The sequence below is a fragment of the Perognathus longimembris genome, chromosome 6 (genome assembly GCF_023159225.1).
Source record: "Perognathus longimembris pacificus isolate PPM17 chromosome 6, ASM2315922v1, whole genome shotgun sequence".
NCBI lineage: Eukaryota > Metazoa > Chordata > Mammalia > Rodentia > Heteromyidae > Perognathus > Perognathus longimembris.
The window spans coordinates 56,655,269-56,671,807 of record NC_063166.1 but is presented as its reverse complement, the minus strand read 5'-3'; the positions used below and the strand labels follow the sequence as shown (position 1 = coordinate 56,671,807).

The window sequence follows — 16,539 nt, the reverse complement described above, 5'->3', positions numbered from 1 at the left end:
AGGTACGATTCTATGTATATAAAATTCAAAAGGATGCAAAATTAGGATTTACATTGTCAGAGTAGAGGAGGAAGGAGTGATGATTAAGAAGTAGTATTAAGGGTTTCTGTACTTAGTAATGTTAAATTTCTTAGCATGAATGAGTTGCATGGGTATGTTGACTTGAGAATAATTCATTGAATTATATAATTTAAGATATGTGAACTCTTCAGCATATATGTCATACTTTAATAAAAAGTTCAAATTATAGGAAACAAAATTTTCTTTAAAACAACTGAAATTCAATACAACTTAACCATAATTTCATCACTTAATAGAGATTTAAGAAAATATCCTCTGACAATCTCACCTCTAATCCCACCTGTTAACTATTCTACTGTATATTTCAAGGTGCACTAAAAGTACCATAGAGGGGCTGGGGATATGGCCTAGTGGCAAGAGTGCCTGCCTCGGATACACGAGGCCCTAGGTTTGATTCCCCAGCACCACATATACAGAAAACGGCCAGAAGTGGCGCTGTGGCTCAAGTGGCAGAGTGCTAGCCTTGAGCAGGAAGAAACCAGGGACAGTGCTCAGGCCCTGAGTCCAAGGCCCAGGACTGGCAAAAAAAAAAAAAAAAAAAAGTACCATAGAGTATAAATAATACACATTTTTACACTGAAAATGGTTGCTAAATATTCAGGGTTTTTCTTTGAAGTGTATTAGTTATATTTTGTATGTAGGCACATTACTGATTACATCATTTAAAATATTTCACTGAAAGAAGTTGGATGCAAAGTTCACCCTGCAAACAACTTCAGTTTTTATTACTTGTTTCAATCTAGTGAACTTGTTTAGAACATTTATTTTAAAAACTGCATGTAAATATGTGAAAAGCTTTAAAAATAATCTGTATACTGGTGTGCAAGAAAATAAAAATAAGAAATAAACCTTTTTTAAAAAGTATATTTTGTGTGTGTGTGTGTGTGTGTGTGTGTGTGTGTTGTCTTTTTTTGTACTAGGGGTGGAACCCAGGACTTTGTACTTGCTAAGCAAGTGCTTTGTCACTGACCTACACATACCAGCCCTAAAAATGTCTTTTGTTAAACAAAATTTCTCTTCTCATGCTAGCATTACTAGTAGAGGTTTGTGATTGTGAAAATGTTTATGATTTTACATATTGTTTCTGACAGTCAAATTCATTGAAGAAGAAGGTTGGAGAGGGTTTGGGCCCAGATACTCATTCAGGAAGGTAAATGCCTAAATACATTTGGGCAGATGCTTTTTTCCCCTATGTATTCTAGAGTTGGAGATTTTATAATACTCTCTAAACCTTAATATTATTATTTCCTCTAAAACAATACCTCTAATAATGATGATATATAAAAATATTAGGAATTTACTATTATTAAACTCAAGCATAATTTGAGAGTTAGTTATCTTTCCATGTTAGTGGTGATATAGAGATGTTCTAGAAGATATTATCAGTGAGTTAATAGCTTTTACTTTTTGTTAATGGGTATAATAATATGTAAAGGTCTGTTGGGTTTCTAATATTATTTAAAGTTATGTCTGATTTTTATTCATGGAGTGATAATTTAAATGAGTTGTCTTTTCCAACTTCACTATGTGTAAAAATTACTCGAAGCTTCCTAAACGCATGATTTCTTGAGCACTCTTCATGGGGAATTTTACTGGTTTTGTGGAATATAATTGGTGAAACTACTTTAAAGATCAAAGAACAAAAAGGCGCTTTGGAGGTTAGTAATTTGTGAAGCAGGAAATTAAAATATGCAAGTCATTACCATTTCTGCATAGAAATGTGAATGTTTGATATGAGTTTTTCTATGATCATTCTCTGAAGTATTTCAAGTGAGTAACCTAGAATTGAAAATTTCTTTCAGTCTCTTTGTTTATTCTCTCCTGTCTTTCTGAGCTTCCTCCCATTTTCCTTGCTTTCTTCAGTAAAGGAGTATTTCCCACAAGTCAGCCACTGTGCTAGGAATCTGGAAGGATTCAAATATGGAAACAAATTGGATCTACCCTAGGAACTTTCACTGCAGAAATTGAGAATAATTTTTAAAACAAATGATAAACTGTACAACACACTGAATGACAATGTAATTTGGAATAGTGGAGAATTTACCAAATATCTTGTATATGTAGTAGCTTATAAATCAGGATGAAAGGGAATGGCATGTTCCCAAAGAACAACATTTGCAAAGATACAGAAGCACTTGAGACTAGTTTTATAAAAGAGCAAGATGTGGGTAAGTGATGAAAAATGAAATTGATCATACAGGTCAGGATAAGGGACCTTTATCTTTTGACTTAATTTAGTTCTTAATAAACCAAGGAAGTCTAGTGCATGCCATGAAGAGAGAATGAGGTTTGGGGTCTAGTTTAGGGAGACTCCTTATCACATGCAAAGCCCAGAGTTTCATCCCACTCGGAGGGTGCACTGAGTAGTGGGACATGAGTTAAGAGAAGTTATTTTGGCTAAAATTAGGAATTAAGGATGACTAAGGAAAGAGTTGAGGAAAATAAAGCGTATGAAGTACTCTGAATTCTCTGCTTCTCCTTTGTGTTGGAACAAAGACCTTTCAATATGATGGCCTCTTTTCAGGCAGTATTCTATTGTCCTCTTAGCATAGGATCACTTCCTCACTTCTTTCTCACTGTCAAGTTACCTTTCTCTGTATTTTTTCTTCACCCCTGAGTAAGGAAAGCAGTATGAAGTAGCCTGCATCAAAAGCCTACGTGGCTCAAGGATTCTTTAGGAATTGAAACCAAACAACCAGTTCTTTTCAAGGATTATTTATGTGTATGTCTTCATAATATGTTATTACTTTTTATAGTGAAAAATGGGAGATGGCCTAAATGGTTCTCAAAGGAGAAGTCATTTGGCAGTTTGCTGGATAGAAAAATTAGGGAAAGTTTAGAATATTACAGAGACCTACCAATGATCCTACGTTTTGAAGAAGATCAAGATTTATTTATTGATTACCTGAGAATATTTCAGGTTAACTGGAAGTTCCACTTCATGCAATCATTCAGAGATACAAGTTCTTTCCATCATATTTCTCTTTCTCATATGATATCAATTCTGTAAGCTCAGTTGCCGGCACATCAGCATTTTGGCTCTATTGAAACTTCTTGAGAAGATTACTAATGATCACATGGATATTTTTTCTTTCTTTTACTTGACTAGCATTTGAAACTGCTGATAACTGAAAAAAATTTCTTTTGCATGGGTGTTTTTTTTTTCTCTTCTCACTCTGTTCACTCTTTCATTTACCTTGTCCTTCCTCCATACTTACCTATAAAGGTTGGTGTTCTCCAGTATTCTGTTTTCATTTATGTGTATACCCTCAATGATCTTACCCAGGACCACTACTATGAGACTTCCTCCAAATCTTTATTTGTAGCCTGAAAACCTTCCTGTTGGGCATGTAAGTCTATAGGGAATTCAAATTTAATATATGCAAGACTGACTTATATTCTTAAATTAGCTCTCCCACCTGTATTGCCTTTCAGAGCTGCCTTTGCCACACGATTTCCTCAGCAATTTTTATTTCTCAGTCACAGGGCTTGAACTCAGGGCCTACATACTGTCCTTGAGCTTTTTCACTTAAGACTAGCTTTCTTGCACTTTAAGCCACAGCAATACTTCTGGTTTTCTGGTGGTTTATTGGAGATAAGAGTCTCACCGACTTTCTGCTCAGGCTGGCTTTGAACTGAAATCCTCAGATCTCAGTCTCTCTGAGTAGCCAGGATTGCAGATGTGAGCCACCAGCACTCAGCTTTTCAGCATTTTTTTTGTCTTCCCTCCTCCAGAAATACTCCAGTATTTTGTAAATATACCTCTTGAGTGATATTCCTGGCAGTTCTTTATTGCTACAGTCTTAGTTCAGCCAAGATTATTTTAAGAACTTTCTCAGGGATCTTTGTTTTGGTTTAGGTTCCCTTCCAGGCCTACTTACTGATTAAATAGGTCAGGGATTTTCTTTTTCTGGTACTTGATGACTGGCTCTATGCTTAATTATATAATATCTAGCACTGTACCAACTGCAATTAAGTTGATAAATTCTACTAATAGTAGTTGAAGAGCATTTGTGAATTAAAGGCAAACCAAGAATAGTATTGTATTAAGTGATCATTACTATAATATCTCAAGGAAATTGGAAGAAAATTAAATCTACTTTAACAGGTAGGAAATAAAGTACCACAACTTAACAAAATTTTGGTACTTTAATATTTAACTTAATTCACTGTTTAAGTCAGAGAGCTCAAGATGTTTATTGCTTGTATTAGCGCTATGCAAACAAAGCAAAACCAAATAGTTCTTGTGTTAGTACAACCTGAGCTCTTTTAAATTTGTCTAGACTTCTTTGGGCACAGCAAAAGCTGCTAGAAACAGAAAGCTTAGGCTGACTGTTAACCTAGATTTATCATGGATGTCTGTGCTACCTGTTTCATTGTGTCTCTATTGGCTTTGGGATTTTGATCTCTGGACATTCTTAATACTTCCCCCTTACAGTTTCTTTGACTCTTTCCTTTTATTCTGTTGTCTTCTGAAGTCTAGGTAAGAAACTTTATTCTTTCTTCTTGGATGAGTTACCTCTGAATTACTTGGTAGGGGAAGGATATTTGAACATAGTGTTCTTTACAAAGTGAACATATATAAAAACTACTGTGCTGGAATATATGTATGGTACAAAGAAACAGTGCCTAAATTTTCAAATACCTCTCCTTCTTTCAGGTAAGATTTATTTTATTTTTACCCAGTGAGAGAGAGCCTATCTCTATTTTACAAGTGAAGTAACTGTGGCCTAGAGAAATTAAATACTAGAATCTTTTATTGGCTTTTAGAAAGGGAGGTAATACAAGTAGGTGGGTAGATAGATGATAGAACACAACACATATAGAGATGCTCTTTTATTTTATTGACTTACTGTCTTTTGTTTTTTGGTGTTGGGATTGGTATTTATCTTTTGAGACAGGTCTCAAAAAATACAGTTTATAGCCCAGATTGGCTTCAAACTTGCTATTTTCCTGCCTTGGCCTTCTTATGCTTGGATTACAGGCATGCATCACCATACCCAGTTGAAATATTATTTTAAACGTCAATAAGCCATAGGATAACATCGATAATGTGTGAGTTTTCATTATGGAGGTAAAGGAATACTGAAATCATCAACTAGTTTTATGACTGCTCAGAACTAGATAGAATTACCTATAGAATTCCAAGGTCTCTGTCTTTTTGCTAATTTAGGATTGTTAATTCCTTCTCTCTTTATTTAGGTAACTCCTCTCTAGATTTAGGTAACTACTACAGGTTTAAGCATATCTTCTGAAACTTTGACCTTTCCATTTAAGTTACATTGTTGTGTTAAAGCTTGTTATGTGATACTGTAAAGTCCATTGTCATATGCTTTGCTATGCAGATTTAGACTCCTATAAAATAAACCAAGTCTTAAACATATTCAGTAATTGTTCACCTAATCCTTTTACCATATATTTGCCTCTCTGTTAATTAGCAAGGTCTAGCTTAGTGATGTTTACTAATCAATTAGGTATTGGTATTGCATCACAGAAATCACACAGAACTGTCCACATATAAGATTTTGGAGTACATTAAATATTAAGTAAAATTCCCACATGGTAACATTTTAAAACATTTTTTGTTTTTTGTCAGACAGCAGAGACAAAAGCACATAGTACTTTCAAAACTTTATTCAAGAGCCACCCATTTATGACTCATAATGCATGTAGTGTATACATGGGAGCGAAACAATTTACATAAAATAATTACATGTGATACAGCTTGTATTTTAATTCTGTATTTTTCATAATAGTATTTGTACTCTATAAAATTGATTTCAGAACCTTCAACCTATCGGTCCCCACACATAAATAATGATAAAGAGAACAAAATTATGATTTTTTTCTATTTTTTTAGTTATTTTATAATTATTTCTTTATTTGATCCAGCATTTATTTTTCTTGCTTTTATAAATTGAGATTAGATACATTTCACTAAAAGAACAAAACCTTCCTCTTCTTTAGAGACCACCTTTATGATTGTAGTTAACTTGTATATAAGATTATGTTAACTATTTAGTTGTATTATTTTCTATAAGTTTTACACCATGAACCATATTTTAAAAATAATATTACAGTTGCTAACTAAATAATTTTTTATCATATTGCAATAGTAGGAAAGTATACATTTTAAATGCCTAACCTCTCTTCTTAAGAACCTTCATATATAATGATATTAAGTTAAAAAATATTCTATATGGGTGAAGTATGTCTTAAAGTTACGTGTGTGTGTGTGTGTGTGTGTGTGTTTTAACATTGTGAGGCTGATCCTTATTATGGCGACAGAATTATACAGTGATTAAGCACATGGATTCTAGAAATAAATTTTTATGGTTCAAAGTTTGTCAGTCTGTTTTAATCCTTTGTGCAAATTAGCTGCTGAATCTTCCTATGTCTCAATTTCTTTAAATGCCTTCAGTAAGTTACATAATTCAAAATATTACCATATAAAGCAGGACATATAAAATAGATGGGTAAATATTTTACCTTATTTTTGAAAAGAGGGCAAAATTAGTGTGCATATCCATGGCTGCATTGTTCTTAATAATGTCATACCGAGTTCTCTTATGTTCCTTCTTGTTCCCTGCTTCTCTCCTGTCTTTCTCTCCCTCCTTCTTTTCTCTGTCTTACATACCCTTCTAGTTTAGTGGTCCACTTATTTAACTGACCTCAGACTTAATTCCTTGCTTTTCATCCAAGCTCCAACATTGACAGAGCTTCTGTGAATGAAAATATTCAGCAAAAGATTTGCCTTTCTTTTCATTTTAGTCTCCAAAACAACCCAGGAAGAGAAAGTCAAGAAAACCTTCAGATAAAGAGCACATATTTGCATAGAACCCACCTACTAAAATGAAAATAAAGCATATACAAGTAACTTCAGTACCAGGAAGAATATGATAAATGCTATGAGGAAGGATCAAAATGCTTTGGGATTCAGAGACAGAGAAATGACATGGATACAATATTTTATGAAAATGGAAACATTCAAGCTGAGTTAAAAAATCAGCAGGAGAACTAGAGAGCTGTTGGATGGAACAAGGTGACAAAATAAAAGAGTATTACAAAGTCATAGGAAATGAATATTTGTTGAGAAAATGTAAGGATTCACTCATCATAAGAACATGGAGAGCTCCACAAATTGGAGACTAGTTGGAAAAGACTGGAAACTATCCAAGTTTTAACCAAATGGTTGAAAGCCTTAGAGGCGGGTGGTTTCAGATCCATTAAAGAAGTCACAAATTGTTAGGCCCAAACTAGCAGCTTTCCTTCAGCTTGAAAAATATCAATATTATTGATTGTTCCCTCCCTCCCTTCCTCTTTCATTTTCTCTCTCTTTCCTTTTTCCTTCTTTTCTGTGGTAATACTAGACCATGAACTCAGGGTCTCTTGTTCATATCTGGTGCTTTAACACTTGAGCCATGCCTCCAGTTCCAAATTGATGAATTTTAAATTGTATCTAAAAATTATATATAAAGCCAGGAGATCACTTCATTTTAAGGTTCAGTTAATGGTTTATTTCTCCCAAGCTATCTTAACAGCATAACTGTATCTTTATATATTTGATTAAATTAATTTTTCTTTTAAATTAACTTTGCTTTTACTGCTATAGTAGGATTGCATTATATCTCTACTTGGAAAAATGAAACGGTCTATAACTAAAGTGGTTTATTGATTGTTTAGAATAGAGCTGAAATAGCAATACAAATGCCAGAACTTGGAATGAGGTCATAAATGTAACTAGTAAACAGCATTTCGGTGCTGGTACAATACACGTTGGGATCAATGAAGCTGTATGTTTTTATCATTTTTGCATTATCAAGTGAAGGAAAAGCAAACACATACAGAAGACATGTGATTAGTACTTACATAGTTGTTTTTATTAAGTAGTTTTCTAGTCCCTGATGTGTTGTGTGATACAAAAACTTGTCAAATAATAGCAGAAACTACTAAGACCTTTGTACTTCTTTCCCACAACGTGTGGCAATAACTCTAAAAAAACCAGTTGTTATCACTGTTAAATAGGTACATGGGAACCTGGGGAGCATACTGCTTGAGGACATGGTGTGGGTTCAAATCCATTTTGTACTTACCAGTTGTGTGTGCTTGGTCAAACCGTTTCATTTCTGTACACTTTAGTACAGTAGTAGTAGCATGGACTACATGTATTTTTATTAGAATCATAGGACTTAATATTTCTAAGTATTAGGACAATATATAGAGTGAATTCTATACAAACAGTTCAATAAAAAACTAGAGCTAAACAAAAATATCAATAAGAGTGAAATGCTTTATGCAGATGAGGTTATGATTCATAGAAATATAAAATAAATACTTAGGAACTACTTAACTTTAGTTGAACTGAAAATTGACAGATGCATCCAGACAGCAAAGAAGGCTGAAATGAATTTAGAAACAAATGAGAAGTAAATATAAATGAACTGGATAACATTCAGAACACACTACTGAGATAAGTGTGGATTCCAGGAATCGTAGAGAGCTGATAGGTCCATGAAACTGCTATCCATGATTATGCAAAAGAATCAATTACACAGGACTGAATGAGTAATAACAGGTGCTAAGGGCTCACACCTGTAATTCTAGCTACTTCAGAGGCTCAGATCTGAGGATTGTGGTTTGAAGCTAGCCCAAGTAGGAAAGTCTGTGAGACTTTTATCTGCAATTAGCCACCAAAAATTAGCCAGAAGTGGAGCTGTGACTCAAGTGGTAGAGGGCTAGCCTTGAGCAAAAAATCCTCAGGAACAGTACCCAGGCCCAGAATTCAAGCCCCAGGTCTACTGGCACCCTCCTCTCCTCCCTCCCCCGCCCCCCAAAGGCAATAATTCAAATGCTATGATTTCCCTTTCTGAATATTGCTGGTTCTTTAGTATTTTATGTAAAACAACTTTGTTTTTCGTTTCTCAAGTTTTCTGTAAACCATGGTAATTTAGTATACTATGCTTTTTTTGTGTGAAAAGAAATGAACTGAGTATGATGGTACATGCCATCCAGCACTTGGGAGCTGGAGGCAGGAGGATAATGAGTTCCAGGCTAGCCTAGGCTACATAAAGGATTGAGGCCAGCTGGGGCTATAGAAGTACTGTGTCTCAAAAAACAACAACCACAAACAAACCCCCCAAAACAAAAACAAGCCAACAAGTAAACAAATCTAAGAAAATAAGCAACAAATAAAATGAATGAAATATTTTTGTCTTCTTTCTATACTTGATCTTCCAGGTCTCAGAAGTTCTTGTTGAGTATTCTTACTTTCATAACAATATACTTATAAGTTTAGTAAGAATTAGTTCTTGTACCAGAGCATAATTGGGAAAATCAGTTTATAATGCAGTCTTTGGCTAGAATGTCATATTTGTGAATGATGCACTGAATCAGATATATTCAGATACTTTAAAATTACTAAGGTTGCCAGGGGCAGTGACTCAATCCTATCATCTTAAATACTCAGGAGGCAGAGATCAGAAATATCATAAACCCAAGCCAGCCTGGGCAAAAATGTTAGGGAGACCACTGCTCAACCCCAAAGCTGGGCATAGTGATTAATATCTGCCCGTCTTCCCAGATATTTATTTGTTGTGTAAGTAGGAGGATTTTGGACTAGGCCAGCCAAGGGAAAAGACCCTTCCTGAAAATTAACTAAAGTAAAAAGGGCTGGTACTTGGTTTAAATGAAATTATGCCATTTTCTTTTGTCTTTCTTCCCCATGGTTTTACCCCTGATGTCATTGCAACTGATTTTGGTACCCTGGTATTGTATGTGTTTCTTGGAAGTAGGGAAGGGAAGGGGAACATCAAAATCGTGAGACAAAGGGTAAAAGGTGAACCAATGCAACAGCAGTACTTAAAAAACTATATGTTGTAAACCAATTGTACAACTTGTGGGGGAATAGGAGAGAAGGGGAAGGTGGAAGAAAAATGAGGGAGGAGGTAACAAGTGTGATAAGAAATGTACTCATTGTTTTACATATGAAACAGTAACCCTGTGTACATCACTTTGACAATAAACAAATCAACTGAAAAATGATAGCTGTGACAGGCCCTGAGGTCAAACACCAGCACCCCCAAGACAACAAAACAAAACAACAATATTTATAAGAAGCTGTGAAACTCATGTTCAGTGAGGGGTCTTTTATATAGTTTCTACGTTCATAATGAATTGTCTGGAAAAGCTACCACTTATTATAACCAAGCAATCATTAACTGGAAATCAAGATTTTTAAACTTTATATTAGATTAAACTTTATAATAGATTATTTGCTGAGGGAAATGGAGGTCTTGGGTTGAGTCCTTGTCATTGGACCAGCTGATGACAATTTTGTGTGGGCATCTACAAAATATGATCTCGTTACATAATAATGATAACAAACAATGGTGTTTTGTTAAAATAAAAATCTTGACTATGTAAGTGTGGTCTATGCATGATCAATACAGAAGTAGAAATAATATTTGTCACTGTGTAGAAAAAAATGGTGGTTCTCAATGGCTTATAGTGGGAGAAACATTTAATCTAATTAACTGATGTTAACTGTGTAGAGTGTAGAAATTTTTTGTTTGTTTTGTTTTTTGCCAGTCCTGTGGCTTGAACTCAGGGCCTGAGCACTGTCCCTGGCTTCTCTTTGCTTGAGGCTAGCACTCTTACCACTTGAGCCACAGCGCCACTTCCGGCTTTTTCTATATATGAGGTGCGGAGGAATCGAACCCACGGCTTCATGTATACGAGGCAAGCACTTTACCACTAGGCCATATTCCCAGCCCTGAATTTAGAAATTTTATGGAGTGAAACATGAAGAAAATAAATTACTTATTCAAAGTCTCACAGTTGTTAATTGGCGGAACTAAGAATTGAACATCCAGCCTGGTAATGAAGTCTGCTTTAACTTAACTATTACCTACCAGAGGAAAATAGTACTCTCGGAGTTTCTGAAGTGATCTACTTAATTATAGATATTTTATATCTTAATGTCGCTTGAAGTCTTCTCTGCTTTAACACACAACAAATTTCTCACAGAATCACGCCCCTCCCCCCGCTATTGTATTGCCACCAGTGACAAAAGTGATTGCTAAGAACCGTGTATTTTGTAGAAAGAAGAATTGTTTTAGTGGCCATACATATTTTCTTAGTTTTTGTCAGTTTTTTCCCCTTATGGCTATTGAGGCCCAAAGACAATTTAGCTTTAAGTAACTCCTATTTTATTATTTCTAATCACCCAGTTACTTGACACTGCATGCTTACCTGAGAGCATCTTAGTAACAGAGTAGCCTCATGTTCCTCCATGAAAGACTTGAACAGATCAGAAATGCTTTAAGAACTTTGAGTTTATTACTCAGCTTTACTATAAGTGTATTCAAGATATGTTGAGTGAAAGGTTAAATCCAACTTAGTAAGAAAGGAGCAATTAGGGACAGCTTTTCATTTAGAAGTAGCAAAGAGAGAATTTAAATATGTATAAATAAATATTTTCTGAAAGATATTCTCTAAGTAACTGGTAAAAGTAGACATAATCTCCTTCACTGTGAAAAATCTATTTTTTGTCTATATACTTGCACATCTTTTTCTTATCTCCTTGTGAATGTAGGATTGTATGGTTTTTATGTCAAACGGGTATTACTGTAATAAAATCAATAACAAATATTGATTTAAAAATATAATTTTATTGTTTAAAATGTTGTTCAGAGGAGTTAACATTTCATAAATCAGATAATTAATACAATTTTTTATTTTATTTTTGGACAATATTGGAAATGTTAAGTTTTTGTTAAATAGTTGAACTTCCTCAGAGCTATTGAATGTCCTTATGTATACAATAGTGCATTTGTATTGAAAAATAAAAAAAATAGACCATACCTGTGGTATTTACATACTGTCTTCTACTTTTTTTTATTTTTTGTCCTGGTACTGGGGCTTGAATTAAGGGACTGGGAGCTGTCCCTCTGATTTTTTGGTCAAGGCTAGTGTCCTATGACTTGAGCCACAGCACCATTTCCAACTTTTTGGTGGCTTCTGGAGATGAAAGTGTCATGGACTTCCCTGCCCAGGCTGGCTTTGAACGACAATCCTCAGACCTCAGGCTCCTTGGTAGCTAAGATTACAGGAATGAAACTACTTGTTCTTTTTAAGAGAGTGTGTGACTCATATTGATTCTTAAGTTGTCTTTATTAAAAAGTTATCTACTTTAACCAAGATTCTTCCCTTATTGTGATTGGCAGTCAGAAGAATTTTGTACCTTCTTGGTTGTCTGCAAGAAGGGGCAGGGGTGGGAACCAGCATCAAAATACATTGATGTGACAATGTCACATACTGTATTCTTCAGTGAGATTGTTGCTGAACATGAATCACTGTCTATATGAAATAGAAAATCACACCTTTTTACTGAAAAAAAAAAGTTATCTACTGATATTCTAGCTATGACAAATTGTGCTGCGATGAACATTGTTGTGCTGGTGGCTTTAATGTGCTCTTGTTTGTGGTCTTTTGGGTAAATGCCCAAAAGTGGGGCTGCTGGGTCATAGGGGAGTTCTATGTTTAGCCTTCTGAGGAATCTCCATACCGCTTTCCAGAGTGGCTGAACCAGTTTACATTCCCACCAAGAATGAAGTAGGGTTCCATTTTGGCCACACCCTCTGCAACATTTGTTATTGTTAGTTTTCTTGATATAGGACATTCCTACTGGGGTGAGATGGAATCTCAATGTTGTTTTGATTTGCATTTCTTTTATGGCCAGTGATGTAGAGCACTTTTTCATATGTCTCTTGGCCATTCTCATTTCCTCATAGCTAGAATATGGAACCAACCCAGATGCCCCTCAGTAGACGAATGGATCAGGAAAATGTGGTACATATACACAATGGAATTTTATGCCTCTATCAGAAAGAACGACATTGCCTCATTTGAAAGGAAATGGAAGGACTTGGAAAAAATTGTACTAAGTGAAGTGAGCCAGACCCAAAGAAACATGGACTCTATGGTCTCCCTCATAGGGAATAATTAGCACAGGTTTAGGCTAGTCACAGCAGAGGATCACAAGAGCCCAATAGCTATACCCTTATGAACACATAAGATAATGCTAAGTGAAATGAACTCCATGGTATGGAAACGATTGTTATGTCACTGCTGTAACTACTTTCAATGTGCTATGTGTAACCGTAGCTTCTATTATTGATGATCTTCTTGTATTCCCTTCCTGTGGTGTACCTGCACTATCTCTGTATCTTATCTGAGTACATTGGAAACCGTGTATAGAACTAGGTATTAGAACTAGGAAACTGAAAGGGAATACCAAAATTGAGAGACACAGGGTAAAAAAGACAAACAACTACAAAAGCAATACTTGCAAAACTGTTTGGTGTAAATTAACTGAACAACTCATAGTTGGGGGGAAGGAAAGGAGGAGGGGAGAGGGGGAGTGATGGAGGGGGTAACAAACAGTACAAGAAATGAATCCAATGCCTAACGTATGAAACTGTTACCTCTCTGTACATCAGTTTGACAATAAAAATTAAAAAAATATTAAATGATAGATTAGCAAATGAAAAAAAAAGTTATCTACTGAGGTTGGAGGCATGGCTCAGTTGCTACAGTGATAGCCTAAGAGCGAAAGCTCAGGAACTGAGTTTGAGTTCAGGTCTTGGATCTTAAAAAAAAGTTGGATACCAAAGATATTAATATTTATTTCCCTTTGTATTACAGAAGAGAATACTCAGGAAATATCACAAGTGAAGAAAAGTTTGAGTGAGAAAGTTTCTCTGTATAGAGGTGATATCACGTTGCTTGAGATAGATGCTATAGTCAATGCAGGTAAGTTGGTCATTCTCTGTGATATACTTTGCTATTTGAATATTGTTATTTCAAATGTTTTTGTAAACAGAAATGTAAGTACTTTGAAAGGTATTCTTCTGGACATGAAAATGTCTTATGCATTTTCCTTCCTGATTAAAAGCATGGATTAATTTTACATATGAGCTACCATTATAGTGAATGGTATTAAGGTGAGCCTGAGATACTGGACACTGCAGAAGTGACAATTTTTTTTTTTTTTTGGCCAGTCCTGGGGCTTGGACTCTGGGCCTGAGCACTGTCCCTGGCTTCTTTTGGCTAAAGGCTAGCACTCTGCCACTTGAGCCACAGCGCCACTTCTGGCCATTTTCTGTATATGTTGTGCTGGGGAATCGAACCCAGGGCCTCATGTATATGAGGCAGGCACTCTTGCCACTAGGCCATATCCCCAGCCCCTGACAAATTTTTGATAAAGTTCTTTGGAAGAAAGTTTAGCAGTTACTAGGTTTTTAGTTTCATACTTGAGTTGTTAATTAGTCAAAATGAATATAATTTTTTAAGTGTTTCCCCTGTTCTGGAAGTGTAAAGAGAGGAGATGATTGAATTACAGCAGACAAAAGTTAAATACAAAGAAATTATTTTTGTAGTTTCTAAACCACAAGTTGTTTGGTTCGGGACCTGGGACTTGAATTCAGAGCCTGGACCCTGTCCCTGAGATTCATTACTCAAAGCCAGTGGTCTACTGCTTGAGTCACAGTTCCATTTCCTGCTTTTCTGGTTGTTAATTGGAGATAAGTGTCTCATGGGCTTTCATGCCTAGGTTGGGTTTGAACTGAGATTCTCAGATCTCAGCCTCCGGAGTAGATAGGATTACAGGCATGAACCACCTGCATCTGGTAGGTTATTTCCATTTTTATTACGAAATGCCTCATTTTAGCAGGTTGTGTGTGTGTGTGTGTGTATGTGTGTGCATGCATGCATGTGCACGCACACACATGCACTGGTCTTGGGGCTTGAACTCAGGGTCTGGGTGCTGTCCCTGAGCCTCTTTGTGCTCAAGGATAGTGCTCTACCATTTGAGCCTCAGCACCACTTCTGGCTTTTTCTGAGTAGTTTATTAGAGACAAGAGTGTCCTGGGCTTCCTTGCCTGGACTGTCTTTGAACAGCAATCCTCAGATCTTAGCTTCCTAAGTATCTAGGATTATTGCCCTGAGCCACTGGCAATTGGCTAGCAGGCATATCTTAATTGTTTAAATTATAGTCAAGTTTTACTATTTGTATATTGGTGAAAACATTATAGTGTATTCTTTATAGAATTCTATATTCTTTGTATTTTATTTTGTGGCTACATATGAAAAAGACATAATAGTTGTGGTTTTATAAAAAAAACACAATGGGGATATTTAATGGTTTTATTTTGTGTTTTAAATTTAGGCTCCTTTGCATGTTGAAAGTGATAAATAAAAACAAATTTATACTTAGGTAATGACAGCTTTTATGTAAAACACTGTATTAAAATAACTGAAATAAGACAATTGCCATGAAGGGAGGAAGACTATTACAAGAGGGAGATGCTTACAATGAGATCTATAAGCATCTCAAAGCTCAAGCAGGAGATGGCTTTTCTTTTATAAAAGTGATTATAAATAAAGATAGAAAGAAGTAGGTATGGAATGAGTAGCTGACATGATTAGACAGTTAATCAGGATGTATTTTTACCTTATATAGCTAATTCCTGGGAGGAGTCATCATAGAGAGGTTGTTTACCTTCCTTGCTCAAAGGTGGGCCAGACTTCAGGGGCTTGGAGGATGCAGAGAAGACTGAATTTTCCTCAAATATCATTAGCAGGATTGACCCACTAGAATGGAAAATGGAGACAAACAGTTCACATTATTACATATGAGAGAACAGAATGGAAATGTAGACCTGTGTCTGGCATTACCACAGGTTACAAGAGGTTTTCCACTGGTTTTATGTAAATCATGAAGATAAATGGTTCTTTGCAGGGACATTGATTCATTTGCCAGGACACAGATGGATGAGTGTAAGATTTTGATTGTAATTCTTTCTCCCGTGTTCAGATTTTAGGGGAAATTCAATGTTGTCTCGTTTCCCTCTGGTGGTGTAAATTCACAGGATAGAAGGCAAATGCCATGGTAGGTGAACAGAAGGGTGTAAAAACGAGAACGGGAACTTCATTCAGGTTCTCAGGACCTAGCAGGATGGCTGGAAGCTCTAGTCAGCCTGCTCTTCCCTCTGTATTTTACATAAGTTGCTTTGTATGTAGCTGCTTTGCCATAACTGGGGCTCAGTTTTCTTTTTCTCTTGATTCCATGTATCCCCATTCTTCTCTGCTTTTTCTGACTCCCTAATATGTAAAATTCTTCTTGAGAGAGGAATCTGGGTCACTTGATTTCTGCCCAGCGTGGCTCATTCCTTTGGATGGTATTCAACCCCAGGCTATTTCCTTAGACTCTAGGACTGTAGAGCTGACTCCATCTTGAATGTGCTAAGTCCACCCCTCCCTTCCCCCACCCCCGGCAGAAATGAAACAATGAAACGAAGTGTGAACATAGTGAGCATGGATTCCTAAATTTTCTTAGAACTAGGTAAGTTTTAGTATTAGAATTATAGCAGCTTTTCAACCCTGACAGTGACTCGGTAC

The 16,539-nt window shown here is 35.8% G+C and overlaps 1 protein-coding gene across 2 annotated transcripts in view; it reads left to right on the top strand.

The window, feature by feature from the left end:
* Window positions 1-16,539, top strand: part of Macrod2 (mono-ADP ribosylhydrolase 2) — a 1,728,876-nt gene that overhangs the window by 42,806 nt on the left and 1,669,531 nt on the right. For both annotated transcript variants that reach the window (XM_048348774.1, XM_048348773.1), the window contains exon 3: window positions 13,786-13,893. In XM_048348774.1, coding sequence (XP_048204731.1) covers window positions 13,786-13,893 — 108 coding nt within the window. The remainder of the gene's footprint in view (window positions 1-13,785; window positions 13,894-16,539) is intronic.